Source organism: Chrysemys picta, chromosome 12, assembly GCF_011386835.1.
Source record: "Chrysemys picta bellii isolate R12L10 chromosome 12, ASM1138683v2, whole genome shotgun sequence".
Taxonomy (NCBI): Eukaryota; Metazoa; Chordata; order Testudines; family Emydidae; genus Chrysemys; species Chrysemys picta.
The window spans coordinates 25,792,063-25,810,075 of record NC_088802.1 but is presented as its reverse complement, the minus strand read 5'-3'; the positions used below and the strand labels follow the sequence as shown (position 1 = coordinate 25,810,075).

The following is an 18,013-nucleotide window of genomic DNA, read 5'->3' as shown; positions in this document are numbered from 1 at the left end:
GGAGGGTTTTTTTGTTTCCGCAGCCTGGCGCTCGGAGGGTGGGGCTTCGGGCGGCGCGGCGCTGGGATGGGGGGGGTTGGCGCGGCACGGTGCTCGGAGGGGGGTCGGGGGTTGGCGCAGCGCTCGGAGGAGGGGCGGGGGTTGGCGCGGTGCTCGGATGGGGGGGTTGGGGCGGCACGGCGCTTGGAGGGGTGGGCGGGGGCTGGCACAGTGTGGCGCTTGGAGGGAGGGCAGGGGCTTCAGGCGGCACAGAGTTTGGGGGGCGGGGGCTTGCGCGGTGCTCGGGGGCAGGGCTTCGGGCAGCGTGGTGCTCGGGAGGGCAGAGATTTCGGCGGCGCGGTGCTGGGGGGGGTTCGGTTGCGTGGCATTCGCGGGGGTGGGGGTACGGCGGGGTGGCGCTCTTCTTTTTTGCCTGGGGCGGCAAAAAAGTTAGAACCGGCCCTGCCTCTGCCCCTTGCTATCCCAGGGTTTCCCCCTCTGCCCCTGTCTGGCAGTGCATCTCTCCCTATCCTAACCCCAGTTCCTGCACCCTCTCCCTGATTCTGTCGACCTGCCCCCGCCCCCCATTCCCCTGCCTCCACCAGCTGTTCCACCCCCTTCTGGACACATTTTGGCCCAGCCCCTCTGCAGCTCTTCAGCTGGGAGGAGATTCTGATGGCAAGTGGGGGCAACGGCTTCAGCGAATGTTCCCGAGCTCGTTCAGATCACTCGAGCCTGCTCAGTGACAGCTCAGCAACGTGGGAAAATTCCTCTCCTCCGCCCCTTCCCTCTCAGGGGCTGCGCTTCCTGGGTTAGAGGCTGCTGCTGCTGCCACCTACAGTGTGATCTGGGAGCCTGGGCTGAGCAGCTGCTGCTCCCCAGTGGGGTCTGTCCAAGACCCCTCTGTGCCCCCCGGCCCAGGTGGGGACTTTCTGCAGGGGGTGGAACCAGCCTCCTGGGGCAGCCCCGGGCTCTGCCGATACCAGCCCCTGAGCCGGAGCCTGCAGGTGAGGGGAGAGACCCCGGCGGAAGGGCTGGGACCGGGCAGGAAAGTGACTCTGCACAAAGGGCCCCTCCTCGCCCCATCACTACTCCCGGGCGGGGTCTGCGAGTCCCAGAGCTACTGCCTTCCGTGACATACACACACACACACACGCACACACACCAGGCTCTCGTTAGCACTAGCAGGAGCCGATCCAGCTAGGAGAGTGAATGTCCCCAGCACACTGACCAAGGCTCCTGGGCAGAGGGGGAAGGAGATGGGGAAAAACAGTCTGGAAGGGGTGGCAGGAGTTTATTGCAGAGGGAGGTTCCCGGCTCCCAGCCCTGCCCAGCTCCATTCCCTGCAGCACCCCGGGGCAGATTGACTTTTCTGGGGACAAGGTCGGGAGCAGGGAGAGGAAAACCAGTTACTGCCTCCGCCTGGTCCCTGCACTGCTGAGGGAATGTGCTGCCCTCGGGGACAGTGTCAGGGGGGATCCCCAAAACTGGCTCCTTTGATTCTACTCTTTTCTAAGGCCAGGTCCACACTAGGAAATTAGGTCAGTATAACTACCTCACTCAGGGGTGTGAAAAATCCACACCCCAAGAAAAGTAACACAGTTAAACTGACCTAATCCCTGGTGTAGACCAGGGATGACCAACCTTCTGAAGCACTTAGAGGAGAGGAAAGTGATCAGCAACAGTCAGCATGGATTCACCAAGGGCAAGTCATGCACGACTAACCTAATTGCCTTCTATGAGGAGATAACTGGCTCTGTGGATGAGTGGAAAGCAGTGGACGTGTTATTCCTTGACTTTAGCAAAGCCTTTGATACGGTCTCCCACAGTGTTCTTGCCAACAAGTTAAAGAAGTGTAACCCTTCTGCCCATCTAAGTTGGCAGCAACAAGGGCCGGGTTCTGTATCTAGGGGTTCCGTTTCAATAACACAATGCAAAACCGGCTCGAGCCCCCACCCAGTGACCTGGGACAATTACATACCACCCCCTGGGCGCCTCTAAGAGGCAATACTTCCCCTCTCGCAAGCACGGAGTCTGAGTGTAACAGAAAATGTTTAATAACATGAGGTAAACAACATCAGCATTAAATTGGAAAAACACCAGAACTATAGTTCTTAGACCAAACCATGAGCGAAGACCCACCCCAGCAAATTGGGCCGTGTCCTCTCCCATTGGTTCTTGAAACCAGCGACCCAAGAATCACCAAAGTCCCAAAAGTCCACCAATCCCAAAGTCTCTTGGGTCCAGCAACCCAAGAATCACAAAAGTCCCAAAAGTCCGACAACCCCCCAAAGTCTCTGTCCATGATCAGTGCAGCCCCAGAGTTCAAAAAGGGGGGGGGGTGAGCAGGGTGTTAAGGGGCACCTTACGTGATCCGAGGCCAACCGGCTGCTTCTCCGTGGGGTTCCACCGCAGCCTTCACCACGAACTGCTCCATTCCACCTGCAGTCCCACTCCTGCCGTCCCCCGAACTGCTCTGGCAGCTGCTCCGCTCACCGACCTGTGAGCCGCGCCGCTCCGCTCCGCTCACCGACCTGTGAGCCGTGCCACTCCGCTCACCGACCTGTGAGCCGAGCCACGCCGCTCCGCTCCCCCTCCAGCCGTCCCTTGGGCCGCTCCCACAAGGCTCTGCTCTGCTAGCTGCTCCTCCAGCCGCTCCGCTCACCCCCGCTAAGCTAAGTTAGCTTAGCAATAGCTTCAGGCTCCCCCACTAGTTAACATAGCCTCAGTGATCTCAGCTCTTAAATAGCTTTAGCTCTTTTGTGATTTCAGCTAGTAGTAGGGGAGCCCCAGTGCTGGTGCACTATTGGCCCAAAGTGAACTCAGCTCAGCAGTCTGTAACTAGACTCTTAAGGGAATCAAAGTTAGCTCTGATATTCAACAGTGGAGAGGGAGAGAGAGAAGGAGGAGGTGCAATTGGTGTTTCAGGCCCACAAAAGGGACCCACACCATCAGGTACCAATACCTGTCCCCATCCTCTCTCAATTCACTGGGTTTTGTAACCCATGCCCCCTGTCAAGCAAGTGCTACTTAGGTAATGGTGAAGGACTCACTCAGTCCTTCTGTCATACAACAGTTCCACTGGCCTTGATTCACAGAATCAGGGTAACAAAACTTTATTCTTCCTGCCCCAATAACAGAGAAACTGGGGATCCCACACCAGCCAAAGTAACCACTTTGAGTTGCTGTGGTTTCATGCCAGGCGAGTGGGTGTGCCTATGCAAACAAGATCAGCCCCTGGAGTTCTTTTCCACACTCGCCATAATTCACCACCAGATGTCAGGGTAGAGCTCATCCTGACTCTGCTTACAGAAGTATGAACTGGATGAATGAACTATAAGGTGGATAGAAAGCTGGCTAGATCATCGGGCTCAACGGGTAGTGATCAATGGCTCCATGTCTAGTTGGCAGCCAGTTTCAAGCGGAGTGCCCCAAGGGTCGGTCTTGGGGCCGGTTTTGTTCAATATCTTCATTAATGATCTGGAGGATGGCGTGGACTGCACCCTCAGCAAGTTTGCAGATGACACTAAACTGGGAGGCGTGGTAGATATGCTGGAGGGTAGGGATAGGATACAGAGACAAATTAGAGGATTGGGCCAAAAGAAAACTGATGAGCTTCAACAAGGACAAGTGCAGAATCCTGCACTTAGGACGGAAGAATCCCATGCACTGCTACAGACTAGGGAGCGAATGGCTAGGCAGCAGTTCTGCAGAGAAGGACCTAGGGGTTACAGTGGACGAGAAGCTGGATATGAGTCATCTGTGTGCCCTTGTTGCCAAGAAGGCTAACAGCATTTGGGGCTGTATAAGTAGGAGCATTGCCAGCAAATCGAGGGACGTGATCATTCCCTTCTATTCAGCATTGGTGGGGCCTCATCTGGAGTACTGTGTCCAGTTTTGGGCCCCACACTACAAGAAGGATGTGGAAAAATTGGAAAGAGTCCAGCAGAGGGCAAAAAAAAAGATTAGGGGGCTGGAGCTTATGAGGAGAGGCTGAGGGAACTTGGATTATTTAGTCTGCAGAAGAGAAGAATGAGGGGGGATTTGATAGCTGCTTTCAACTACCTGAAAGGGGGTTCCAAAGAGGATGGATCTACACTGTTCTCAGTGGTAGCAGATGACAGAACAAGGAGTAATGGTCTCCAGTTGCAGTGGGGGAGGTTTAAGTTGGATATTAGGAAAAACTTTTTCACTAGGAGGGTGGTGAAGCACTGGAATGGGTTACCTAGGGAGGTGGTGGAATCTCCTTCCTTAGAGATTTTTAAGGTCAGGCTTGACAAAGCCCTGGCTGGGATGATTTAGTTGGGAATTGGTCCTGCTTTGAGCAGGGGAGTTGGACTAGATGACCTCCTGAGGTCCCTTCCAACCCTGATATTCTATGATTCTATGAACCTGTGGCTCCAGAGCCACATTAATGATGTGACTCTTCAGAAGTTAATATGTGGCTCCTTGTACAGGCACCGACTCCGGGGCTGGAGCTACAGGTGCCAACTTTTCAATGTGCCAGGGGGTGCTCACTGCTCAACCCCTGGCTCTGCCGCAGGGCCCTGCCCCCACTCCACCCCTTCCTGCCCTCTCCCCTGAGTCTGCCATGCCCTCGCTCCTCCCCCTCTCCCCCAGAGCCTCCTGCATGCCACAAAACAGCTGATCGGGGGAGGCACTGATCAGCAGGGCTGCTGGTGGGTAGGAGGCGTTGGGAGTGGGGCGGGAGGAGCTCATGGGGGGCTGCTGACGTATTACTGTGGCTCTTTGGCAATGTACATTGGTAAATTCTGGCTCCTTCTCAGGCTCATGTAGACAGTGCTAGATTGACAGAAGAATTCTCCCATGGACATAGCTACTGCCTTGTGGGAGGTGGAGTACCTACCTCGACAGGAGAAGCCTTCCTGTTGGCGTAGGTAGCATCTTTACTGAAGATGCAGCTGTGCTGCTGCAGCATTGTAAGTGTGAACCTGCCCTAAAATTTGGTTCAGAGACTTTTAAAAATGTCTCAGTCCTGGTCTACACTACGAGTTTAGGTCAAATTTAGCAGCGTTAGGTCGATTTAACCCTGCACCCGTCCACACGACGAAGCCATTTTTGTCGACTTAAAGGGCTCTTAAAATCGATTTCTGTACTCCTCTCCAACGAGGGGATTAGTGCTGAAATCGACATTTCCGGGTCGAATTTGGGGTAGTGTGGATGCAATTCGACGGTATTGGCCTCCAGGAACTATCCCAGAGTGCTCCATTGTGACTGCTCTGGACAGCACTTTGAACTCAGATGCACTAGCCAGGTACACAGGAAAAGCCCCGGGAACTTTTTAATTTCATTTCCTGTTTGGCCAGCGTGGCAAACTCAGCAGCACTCAGCAGCACAGGACCCATGCAGTCCCCCCCAGAATGTTTCTACATTTGCTTAACGGCAAAAGTATCATGCCTCGCTAGCGATCCTGCCCGAGCCAGGTCGCTGTGTCACATGCACTCCGTGCTGTGTCAGCCTTGGGCGGGGGCATGACCGCTTTGTGAGCAGGAAGGCCATAGATATAGACATTGCATTAGGTAGCTTCTGTAGCTAGAGAAAACATTCCTGTGCATTCGGCAAAATCTGTGGCAAAAAAAAGAAAGGCCCCGTAGTATAGTGGTTATCACGTTCACACAAAAGCCCTGTAGTGTAGAGGTTATCACGTTCACCTAACACACGACACGTCCCTGGTTTGAAACAGGTCACTGTTCCTTTTTTGACTCCCCTCCTGCATTTTTAGTCTTAGAACAGACCGCGCTGTGAAATTTTACTTTGAATTATATCAATTATGAGTTAAATAATATGGAAGCTCTCTGTAAGTTATAGTCCCGGGTTCCTTACCCTTTCAGCTGCTCTGATAAATTAACATTTTTGTTAGGGGTGGGGGAAAATTTTCATGAAGCCTTTTATAGGGACTAATAATCTTAACATGGCCCATAGAGTGCAATCCTTTGTTCTGGATTTGCCATTCCACAAGTTGAACTGCTCCTTACTACTGTCCAGGCTTCATGAGCCATGGGAGCAAGGGGCAGGCTGGGGTAGGTGCGACCGCGCGGTGCTGCTGGCTGGCCTCCAGCTCACATGATATTCCAGTCAGGACTGAATCTCCATGAGACGAAACTTAAAGAAGAGAATGACCTGCAGTCACTCCCATTCGGTGCTCTAAGAGGAGGATACCCATGTCTGTCCAGGCACCCCTGATCGACCTTACTGAGGTCTGCCAGCTGAGCGGGGCTGAGCGGGACCTCGGCTGGCAGGAGCCGGCAGACGGAGCCCCAAACCAGCAGCGGGCTGAGCCGCTTACGCCGCTGCTGGTCTGCGGCTCCGTCCGCCGGCCCTGCTCAGCCCACTGCCTGCCTGGGGTTCCGATCATCCAGGCAGGCAGTGGGTTGAGCAGGTCAGGTGGACGGGACCCCAGAAAAAAGGCGCAAAACGATTGTCTACCGTTGCTTTCACAGGGGGGGGGTGAGGGGGTTGACGACATGTACCCAGAACCACCCGCGACAAAGTTTTTGCCCCATCAGGTATTGGGAGCTCAACCCAGAATTCCAATGGGCGCCGGAGACTTGGGGAACTGTGGGATAGCTACCCACAGTGCAACGCTCCGAAAGTTGATGCTAGCCTTGGTGCTGTGGACGCACTCCGCCGACTTAATGGTCTTAATGGTCTTAAGTGGGGACACACACAATCGACTGTATCAAATCGTTTTCTAAAAAATCGACATATTAAATCGACCTAATTTCGTAGTGTAGACATACCCTCAGTGGGTTTAGTCCTGGTGGGAGGGGCTGGATCTGCACTGCAATAAAGTGACCAAGTGTTTTTGCAGCCTGGCAGAATCTAGAATCTGGCTTCAGGTAAAGAGCCTGGGGAAACTGGGGTGTAAAATGGACTAAAACGTTTTCTGATACCTGCCCAATGGTCCTTCTTGCCTTGACAGGCTGCAGAATGACATCCACATCTTGCTCCAGATCCTGCCATCCTCCCAGGGCACAGGGAAGAGACATGGCTGCTGCAGTGGTGCTGGCTCAGGTAAGTGATTGGCAGGGAGCCGGTGGGGGAGGGTGGGGTTGGTCTGGACGTGGGGGAGGGACAGGAAATACAGGAGGAAAGTTGAATGGGAAATGAAAAACCTCTGTTGTGTCCTTTGTTCTTTACAGAACAAACACAATATGGAGAAGCCACATGGACACAGTTAGGTCCCAAATAACCGTGTTTAGTAACTACACAGACATGCAAGACCCAGCCTCGTATTTACACTACTGCTTAGATTAGTCCTTGGCAGCTTCTAAACCATAGAACATAGTGAGCCACCAGACAGCTCACAAAATGCTTAAAAGGATGTAATGGGGTTTTATGGATTGCTTGGTCCTTAAGGGCAGCTAATCATCAACAGGAGCCCTTACCATGTCCCTCTGCTTCGGCCACAGTGGGTTTCAACTGCCTGGGTTCTCAGCTACTAGCTGGTAGTGCCCCCACCTGACTGTTCAAGGGAGCCAGGAACCCTACCCTACCTCCCTATGCAGCTTCAGTTATGCCTGACCCAGTCCTTACCCCCAGGACTAGCTGATGCCTCCGTACATACCTTCCATAATGGATGAACCAACAATCAATGTACACGTTATTTAGAAGGGGAAATATACAGGAAGCCTATAAAGGGAAGGGAAAGATGGACTTGAAGTAGATACATCAGTAACACCATACAACTCGCAAGTAACACAACCCCTAGAGTGGATTGCCTTGGATTGACGAGTCCAGTTTATTCCACACTAGTGGGCTCCATAAGGTGGAGAGAGAGGGGTGCTCCGTGGGGGGGGGGAGAGGAGGGGTGCTCTGTGGGAGGGGGAGAAGAATGGACGTTGGGGGGGGGCAACAAAGGATACTGCCAGAGCCGCCGAGACTGCCTCACCTCATGCCGGGGGAAAGTCACACTCACAGGTGAGTTCCTTGCCCCACCCCTACCCCCTCCCCTTCCCAGACACCCCAGCAGCCAATCCCCTCCCTCAGACTCTGCTGCATTTGGCTCTCTCTAGGAGCAGCCCTGTTCTTACATCTCCACTGCTTCCCAGAGTGGTGCTCCCAGGCAGAGTGGTGCCCTAAGCGGCTGCCTATTCTGCCTATAGCTAAGGACGGCCCTGGCTGGAAATGGTGGCCATTTTGAATAAGGGCAGTTTGACTCTACCCCCCTGAAAGTAATGGGAGGTGGTGGCCATATAAAACAAGGGAGAATGTGTGAGTTCTGTGTCAGGAATCATGTGAAATGTCCAAGAATCCCAACTAAATATTGTGAGACTCATGATAAAATCACCGGAGTTGGCAGCTCTTGGCATCACGGTTTCACCATAAAAATAGTGTGTTTTTAATGACAGCTTTGAGAAATGTCCCCTTCCCCAGGGAAAATTTCCTGCTCTCTGTGGGGTGGGGTGAGGGATTTTGCAGCCCTGCCTGTGACTGAGCTGGTGGGATTGTTACCCTGGCATCAGGTTCTGAGAGGGGGACTCTGGCTGTTTCAGGGGCTGGTGACCTTCGAGGAGGTGGCTGTGTATTTTACTGAAGAGCAATGGGCTCTGCTGGACCCCAGTCAGAGAGCCCTCTACAGGGACGTCATGCAGCAGAACTATGAGAATGTGACCTCGCTGGGTAAGGATTCCTGTCCCCTTGGGTATTAGAAGGAGTGGAGGAGGGTCTCTGAAGCATCCGCATCCGGGTCGGCTTCTGCTCAGGGTTCATCCCCGGTCCCTTAGATTTCAGGAGGATCAGCCCCAGAAACCATGTGAGAGAGACTGTTCCCTCCTGATACCCCTCTCAGGGGAGAGGAGATTCAGAGACATAGTGGAGAAGCTCATCCCCAGAACTTCCAAGGGAGGGGATGGGCTGTATGTAGCACTCTGTGTTTCTAAACACGGGCTCACACACAGAGAGATGTCTCCTCTCCATCCTTTCCCAGAACTATCTCCATGGCTGGAAAGGGCTTGTGGTCTCAGCAGGGCTAGGAAGGAGTAAGAGGCTGCACAACTGTGTTGTGCCAAAGTCATAAAAAACCGTGTGTGTGGAGATCGCTGAACCTCCTGCAGGGGGAGCTGTACACCTCCCAAGAACCATCTGACCTCCCCAAAGGGTCTTCAGGAACATCTGTTTGGCTTATGCAGCTCTGGTTGATGAAGGCAGCTGTGTTGATATAGTATACTTGGATTTCTTCAGGGCATTTGACTTGGTACCACATGACATTTTGATTTAAAAAGCTTGTCTTATATGGAATAAACAAGATCACACAGTAGATGGATTCACAGCTGGCTCATTTACGGATCTCAAAATGTTTTTGTTAATGGGGAGAAGTCAATGAGCAGGGCTGTTTCTAGTGGGTGCTCTAGGGATCAGTTCTTGGTCCAACACTACTTAATATTTTCATCAACAATCTTCATGTAAGCAGAGTCAGGATGAGCTCTACCCTGACATCTGGTGGTGAATTATGGCGAGTGTGGAAAAGAACTCCAAGGGCTGATCTTGTTTGCATAGGCACACCCACTCGCCTGGCATGAAACAACAGCAACTCAAAGTGGTTACTTTGGCTGGTGTGGGATCCCCAGTTTCTCTGTTATTGGGGCAGGAAGAATAAAGTTTTGTTATCCTGATTCTGTGAATCAAGGCCAGTGGAACTGTTGTATGACAGAAGGACTGAGTGAGTCCTTCTCCATTATCTAAGAAGCACTTGCTTGACAAGAGGCATGGGTTACAAAACCCAGTGAATTGAGAGAGGATGGGGATAGGTATTTGTACTTGATAGTATGGGCTCTCTTTGAGGGTTTGAAACACCAATTGCACTACCTCCTCTCTCCACTGTTGAATGTCAGAGCTAACTTTGGAGTCTAGTTACAGGCTGCTGAGCTGAATTCACTTTGGGCCAATGGTGCACTAGCACTGGAGCTCCCTACTATGAGCTGAAATTGCTAAGAGCTGAAATCACAAAAGAGCTACAGTTACCAAGAGCTGAGATCACTGAGGCTATGTTAACTAGTGGGGGAGCCTGACGCTATATTGCTAAGCGGCTGGCGGAGCAGCTAGTAGAGTGGAGCCTCCCCAGGATGGTTGGAGCGGAGCGGAGCTGAGCGGCTCACAGGTCGGTGAGCGGAGCGGCTGGAGGAGCAGCTAGCAGAGCAGCGCGGAGCCTTGTGGGAGCGGCCCAAGGGACGGCTGAAGTGGAGCAGAGCTGAGCAGCTCACAGGTTGGTGAGAGGAGTGGAGCAGCTGCCGGAGCAGTTTGTGGGACGGCAGGAGCGGCTCATGGGACAGCTGGTGGAGTGGAGCGGCTTGTGTTGAAGGCTGCGGTGGAACCCCACGGAGAGGCAGCCGGTCGGCCTCGGATCACATAAGGTGCCCCTTAACACCCTGCATGCCCCCCCCTTTGAACTCTGGGGCTGCATTGACCAGGGACAGAGACTTTGGGGGGTTGTTGGATTTTTACATTTTCTGCTACACTCAGACTCCGTGCTTGCGAGAGGGGAAGTATTGCCTCTTAGAGGCACCCAGGGGGTGGTATGTAATTGTCCCAGGTCACTGGGTGGGGGCTTGAGCCGGTTTTGCATTGCGTTATTGAAGCGGAACCCCTAGATACAGAACCCGGCCCTTGTTGCTGCCAACTTAGATGGGCAGAAGGGTTACATTCATGATGATGTAAAATCTTTGCTGGTAAGTTTTGTGGATGACACAAAAATTAGTGGAGTATCAATAACAAGGAGGACAGGTTATCGTTACCAAGTGATCTGAATTTCCTGCTTAAATGGTCATAATCCAATAAAATGTGTTTTAGTACCTGTACAGCCAAATGCAAGGTAATACATCTGAGAAAACAAGAATTCAGATTATACCTATAGCATGAAAAATTCTGGGCTTGGCTACTCTACAGAGGCTAGAGCAGCATAGCTACTGCACTGTAGCTGCGCTGGCATAACCCCATAGATGTAGCCAAATCTGACCTTCTGAAATAAAAAAATCATAGTTGATGACCTGGGTTTCATTTTCTTTCCTTTTAATTTAAACTGAATCAACCTGTGACTAGAGCCAAGGTTATTTCCTACGACCTTCTATGATGTCCTCACTACTTACTAAAACCAAGTCTACAATTGCATCAACTCTGTTGGTTTGGTGACCATTTGATGAAGAAACTGTCGACATTGTAGATAATCATGCAGCGCTGTGGCAAAAAGGACTCATGCAATCCTTGGGTGTATAAAAAGGGGAGTATTCGGCAGAAGCGAGGAAGAGATCGTGCCTGTATACGCAGCATTGGTGAGACCACTGCTGGAATACTGCCTCCAGTTCTGGTGTCCACACTTCAAGATGGATGTGGGAACATTGGAGAGAGTTCAAAGGAGGAACACAACAACGACCCTGGGGCTGGAAGACAGTCCTTTCCATTGGAGGAGCTCAACGTATCCAGCTTATTGAAGAGAAGGTTGAGAGTGGACTTGATCAGTGTGTATAGGTACTTACACATGGAAAATAGATTTGATAATGGCAGGTGGCGGGGGGGGGGAGGGCTTTTAAGCCTTGCTCAGGAAGGAATAACTTGAAGCAGTGGCTGGAAGCTGAAGTTACACAAATTCTTCCTTAAAATAAGATGCAATTTCCCAGCAGTGAGGCTAATTAAACATTGGCACCATCTTACCAAGGGGGGTAGGGGACTCATCATCGCTTTGAGTCTTTAAAGTGAAATTATTTCTCTCTTAAAAAAAAATGCTTTAATCCAGTTTCTGGGGGATGTTTTGTGGCCTGGGCTGAGGCAGGGTAGATGGTTGTAGTGGAACTCAGAGTCCCACCCCTCCACTCCCCGCAACCTCAGTGCCGCCCTCACCTGAGCCCCCAACCTCTCTTCCCTCCCCAATCATCAACCCCATTTATACCCCTCTTCCCTTATTCCCCCACTCCTCTGCCCCCTGGTATCTCTTCCCTCCCAGGAGGCATTCACATGTCTGTTTCTCCCTACCCCCAAAGATTTTGATTACATTCTCCCCAAAATGAAATTGTCACCCATGATTCACAAATTGTAGCAACCTCTGGCCACTCAGTCCAAAACTTATTTTGTCTTAGATGGGGGCTTATGATTAACTTATCCTTAGTTATACTAATTGAAGGGTGAATTCATAGCGATCAGTCTCAGCGAGGTCTGTGATTCATCCAGTCACTAGTACCTCTCAGTTCAACATTACAAGGCAGCAGAAGAAGGCAGCAGAAGGACATTTTTGAGGGGACCTGTAACTCGAGAACCCCTCAAAAGACCCCCAATTTGGGTCACTAATGCTACCCAACATCCAAAGAGGCACACAAAATGCAAAGTGATCTGAGTAACCATTCAGTTTTTAGAGCACTTACAAGAGTTGAGCTTTAAAGCCTATAAAATGGCAGGAATGGAAACCCGCTAACTGTTTTTCTGTATTGGTGCATACATACTGTAAAAAATGCACATGTTCTTAATCACATTCTCAGTCTGCATCCCCCAAAGATTTAGGGGTGCCATTGCACTATTTTGGGTAAAACTCAACAGATTGCGATCATTCTGCCCTGCATCACTTCAATAGTTTGATCTCTAGCCCTATGCAAAAAGATAAATAAATAAATAAATAAATAAATAAATGTAGAAACTCCTTTAAAAAATGGCTATTTTTCTCAGGCCTTATATCTCTTGCACCTCTAGCTCAAATGACCCAAGTTTGGGTCACTAACTGCACCCAACACCCTCCAAAACCCTGCACCAAATTTTAAAGGAGTCTGACAAAGGATGTTAATTTTAGAGGACTTAGAAAAGTCAACCTTTTAACAGAAGTCGTCATTCAACCGTCACTGATAGTGGCACTGCCATGCCAGTACAATTTCCTGGTTTTTCAGAAGTTTGAGTTTGAAATACTTTAACTCTGTATTTCCTGGGTTTTTTGGAGGTTTTGGGTGTCACTGAATTTATTAAAGGTTATTTTGTTTGTTTTGTCATTGAATAATGATTATAATAATTTTTTTGTGGCTTCGGTTGGTCATTTATAGTGGTCAGGAACTGGGCCGGCTCCAGGCACCAGCAGAGAAAGCAGGTGCTTGGGGTGGCCAATGGAGAGGGGTGGCACGTCCGGGTCCTCGGCTGCAATTAGTTGGCGGGTCCCTCACTCCCTCTCGGAGGGAAGGACTCGCCGCCGAATTGCTGCCGAAGAATGAAAGCCGGTAGAGCTGCCGCAGAAGTGCTGCCGTGCCGGTAGAGCCTGCCGCAGAAGTGCTGCCGTGCCGGTAGAGCTGCCGCAGAAGTGCCACCGATCGCGGCATTTTTTTTTATTTTTTTGCTTCGCTGCTTGGAGCGGTAAAAAAAGCTGGAGCTGGCCCTGGTCAGGAAAGAATATTTTTCCCCAATGTACAAATGGCTAGTTGTGTTCTAGGATGGGGTCTTTGTTTGTATGTTTTCCTCCTCTGAAGCATAAGAGATTGGCCACAGTTGAAGAGAGGACACCAGATGGGGTGGACCAGTACTTCGAGGTGGTACAGAAAACCCTCTTTCTAGATTCTTGGCTGGTGTGTCTTACTCACATGCTCAGGGTCAAACGGATCACCTGATTTGGGATTAGGAATCAATTTTCCTGCAGCTCCAAATGGCTGGAACCTTGGTGTGGGAGGGGGTTAGATTTCCTGAGTCTGCAGCATTGGGTCTGGCTCACCTGCTGGGATCATCTGAGCATAACTTACCAAATCAATACCCTACCAGTGCAGGGGCCTCAGACATTAGTAGCATGTTGGTCTCTCCTGTTCTCTCCCTGTGCCACACAGTTTACTCTCCTGGGACTGAAATGTTTTCAACTAAAGTCTCTGGGCTTAATATAAGGGGTACCTTGTGAAAATGAAAGGCCCTGTGATACACATTAGGTCAGACTAGATGATCTATTGGTCCCTTCTGCCCTTAAACTCTGTGAAGAATACAAGGGCACCCACTCACCCGGCACATCTGAAAACAGCTGTGTCTCCGAATAATTGCAAAATCCTGGTCTCACCTGCTTTCTTTCCCTGGAGCAGGATTTCCAATTGCCAAACCCAACATAATATCCCAGTTGGAACGAGGGAAAGAGCCGTGGGTGCCAGATCTCTCCAGCTTTGAGGAAAGGGGCATCCTGAGAAACATCCGCACAGGTGAGCAAGTGATTAAATGGACACAGAAACCACCCAGCATTGGCATAATCAGCTGGGATTCCCACAAAGGGACCATGAGCTCCCCCACTTCTGCTTCATCTCACCCAGGTCAGTATTGTGACTAGCTGGTGTCGTATCCTCATGTCAGATGCAAGTCAGGGCTTCCCAACCATCCTGAATGACACCTAGCAGTAGCTCCCTCCCCACTGGGTGTTCACTTGGGATGTGGAGGCAGAACTGGTCCCCTCCTCTCTCCTTTCTGGGAAGGGTTTTGGGGGGAGGGATTTGGCTCCTGATTTTTCCATCTCCCCAGCAGGTATTTGGTTTATTTCCTGCCATCCCATTCACTTTTTTGAGGTTCCCTTTCCCCTTGGGCACAGGGAATGACTCCTGTCTGGATTATCTCTCTGTCCCAGCAGATGATGGGATAGTGGGTGAGAGCGAGGAGGAGACTCCTCAGCAGGAAGCTCCTGAGCAAGTGGAACAAACACGGAAATCTATCAGGAAAAATGGAAGAGGACGTTTCCCAGAGTCCTGAGCAGAGAGAAGCCTGTGACAGACAGCAAGGAAACAACCCAGGGATGAAACTGGGTAAATCCACTTACCAAGTGGGAGGTCTGACGGACCTTAAGGAAACCACAATCCAGCCAAGAGTCTTCAGTAAAGAGGAACCATATGACTGTGCTGAGTGTGGGAGACGTTTCAACCGGAAATCCAACCTTGTTAGACATCAAAGAGTCCTCACTGGCGAAAAACCCTATAACTGCCCCAGCTGTGGAAAGTGCTTCAGTCAGATATCAAACCTTATTGTACATCAGAGAATCCATACAGGAGAGAGACCCTATAAATGCCTTGACTGTGAGAAAAGTTTCAAGCACAGTTCAGATCTTGTTTCACACCAGAGAATTCACACAGGGGAGAGACCATATAAATGCCCAGACTGTGGAAAGAGCTTCAAGGAGAGCTCAGTCCTTATTTCACATCGCACAATCCATACGGGAGAGAAATCCCATAACTGTCTTGAGTGTGGGAAATATTTTGCTTATTTCTCATCCCTGATTTCACACCGGAGAATCCACACAGGAGAGAGACCCTATACATGCCATGACTGCGGGAAAACCTTCCGTCAGAAAGCGTACTTTATTGTCCATCAGAGAATCCACACAGGAGAGGCACCCTATAGCTGTCCTGAGTGCAGGAAAAGCTTCAAGCAGAGATCAGACCTTAGTGTACATCAGAGAATCCATGTGGCAGAGAGACCCTATAAATGCCCCGACTGTGGGAAACGCTTCAGCCAGAGTTCAAACCTCCTTAAACACCAGAGAGTCCACACGGGAGAGAGACTCTATAACTGCCTGGAGTGTGGGAAACATTTTTCTAATTTCTCATACCTGATTTCACATCGGAGAATCCACACAGGAGAGAGACCCTATAAGTGCCCCGACTGTGGGAAAAGCTTCAGGCAGAGCTCGGACCTTAGTAAGCATCGGAGACTCCACACAGGAGAGACACCCTATAAATGTTCTTTCTGTGGGAAAAGCTTTGCTCTGAGCTCAAACCTGATTTCACACCAGAGAATCCACACAGGAGAGGCATCCTATAAATGGGCCAACTGTGGGCAAAGCTTCAAGCAGAGCTCGGACCTTATTTCACATAGATGAATTCACATGGCAGAGAGACCTTATAAATGTTTTGCCTGTGGAAAGAGTTTCAGCCAGAGATCAAACCTCACCGTACTTCAGAAAATCCACATAACAGCAAGACCCTATAACTGCCCCGAGTGTGGGAAAAGCTGCAAGCGCAGCTCAGAACTAATTTTGCATCAGAGAATCCACATGGGAGAGAAACCCTTTAACTGTTCCGAATGTGGGAAACGTTTCTGTCAGAGATCACACCTTATTAGGCATGAGATAATTCACACAGGAGAGAGACCTTATAAATGCTCTGTCTGTGGAAAGACCTTCAGCCAGAGGTCAAACCTCACCGTACATCAGATAATCCACATGGCAGTGAGACCCCATAACTGCCCTGAGTGTGGGAAAAGCTGCAAGCGAGCTCAGACCTCATTTCACATCAGAAAATCCACATGGGAGAGAAACCCCATAACTGCCCTGAGTGTGGAAAAAGCTTCAAGCGGAGGTCAGAACTAATTTCACATCAGAGAATCCACACGGGAGACAAACCCTTTAAGTGCTCCGAATGTGGGAAAAGTTTCTGTCAGAGATCGCACCTTATTAGGCATCAGAGAATTCACACAGGACAGAAACCCTTTAACTGCTCTGAATGCAGAAAGAACTTTACCCAGAGCTCAGCCCTTATTGTCCATCAGAGAATGCACACCGGAAATGGTTTATATATGGTTTATATACATGTTCTGTCTGTGGGAAAAGCTACAAGGCAAAGGTCTCCCTAATATCCCTCCAGAAACTGCACACAAGGTAGAAGGTGTTGGGAGCTCTCCCTGTGGTCTGTGTCCTCTTGAAGCAAAGTGTAAATGTGCTTCATTTGAGCTCTCCCTCAGGGACAATCGGTCTGTGTCCTCTTGAAGCAAAGTGGGGCTCAGCTGACAGCACACATGGGATTTTTCCTGAAATCACTGCCCCGTGAGGAATTTTTCTCCTTGTTTCAGGATGGTGGCCATGGGGAGGGTTACTTGTTTCTGGAAAATCAGATTTCAGATTCATCTTTATTTCTCATTGAAGTTTTTACTTTGATTGGTTTCTGTTTTTTTCAAATAAATTCCTAATAAAATGTTTGTTGCAAATCCATCGTCTTCCAGGGAATCTCAAACATTTCCTCTGTACTTGAGCTGTACGGATGCAGGACAAAGTACCCCAGATTGGGTAAATTCCCCCTCATGAATTCAATGTTGATAAATCCAAAGTAATGCACATTGGAAAACATAATCCCAACTAAATGAGCTGTTACCACTCAAGAACGAGATCTTGGCGTCATTGTGGATAGGTCTCTGAAAACATCCACTCAGTGTGCAAAAAGTCAAAAAGGCTACCAGAATGTTGAGAATCATTAGGAAAGGGATAGATAACAAGACAGAAAATTTCATAATGCAACTCTATAAATCCATGGTATGCACACACTCCTTGAATATGGCTTGCAGTTCTGGTCTCCCCATCTCAAAAAAGATACGTTACAAATGGAAAAGGTACAGACAAGGGTAACAGACATGATTAGGGGAATGGAACAGCTTCATATGAGGAGCGGTGAAAAAGACTGGGACTGTTCAGGTTGGATAAGAGACAACTAAGTGGGGGTTATGATAGAGGTCTGTAACATCATGAATGGAGTGGAGAAAGTAAATAAGGAAGTGTTATTTACCCCTTCATATAACACAAGAGCCAGGTGTCACCCAATGAAATTAATAGGCAGCAGGTAAAAACTAACAAAAGGAAGTATTTCTTCATACAACACACAATAAGCCTGTGGAACTCATTGCCTGGTGATGTTGTGAAGAACAAAAGTATAACTTCAAAAAAATTAGATAAGCTCATGGAGGATAGGTCTATTAATGGCTATTAGCCAAGATGTTTCCGGATGGAACCCCCATGCTCTGGGTGTCCCTAAGCATCTCACTGCCAGAAGCTCTGGGGTTGGACGACGGGATGGATCACTCAAAAATTGCCCTGTTGTTTATTCCCTCTGAATCAGGTAGCATTCGCCAATGTCAGAAGACAGGACCATGGGCTAGATGGACCATAGGTCTGACTCTGTATAGCCGTTCTTATTCAGTCCCCCTCAGCAGGAATCTCTCACTCCCCCATCCAGACCCTTTCACTGATGTGTCTGCCCATCCTGCTTTAAAAGGGATATCTGGCACCTCCATGTCTTTGCTCTTGCAGCTCTAAGTGCCTCTGGGCTCA

The 18,013-nt window shown here is 50.0% G+C and overlaps 1 protein-coding gene across 1 annotated transcript; it reads left to right on the top strand.

Annotated features, from left to right (window-relative positions):
• Nucleotides 1-845: 845 nt before the first annotated feature.
• Nucleotides 846-16,899, top strand: LOC103307251 (zinc finger protein 641-like). The gene is made up of 5 exons (XM_065562656.1): nt 846-986; nt 6,923-7,014; nt 8,496-8,622; nt 14,022-14,135; nt 14,555-16,899. Exons 2-5 carry the CDS (start codon nt 6,931-6,933, stop codon nt 14,671-14,673), a joined length of 444 nt encoding a protein of 147 aa, XP_065418728.1. The 5' UTR covers nt 846-986; nt 6,923-6,930; the 3' UTR covers nt 14,674-16,899.
• The last annotated feature ends 1,114 nt before the right edge of the window (nt 16,900-18,013 follow it).

Excerpts from the sequence above, each read along its gene's own strand:
- LOC103307251 (XM_065562656.1), top strand. The coding sequence starts at position 6,931 with ATGACATCCACATCTTGCTCCAGATCCTGCCATCCTCCCAGGGCACAG. Across the intron at positions 7,015-8,495 it reads CTGCAGTGGTGCTGGCTCAG|GGGCTGGTGACCTTCGAGGA; the intron begins GTAAGTGATTGG and ends TGGCTGTTTCAG. Across the intron at positions 8,623-14,021 it reads TGAGAATGTGACCTCGCTGG|GATTTCCAATTGCCAAACCC; the intron begins GTAAGGATTCCT and ends TCCCTGGAGCAG.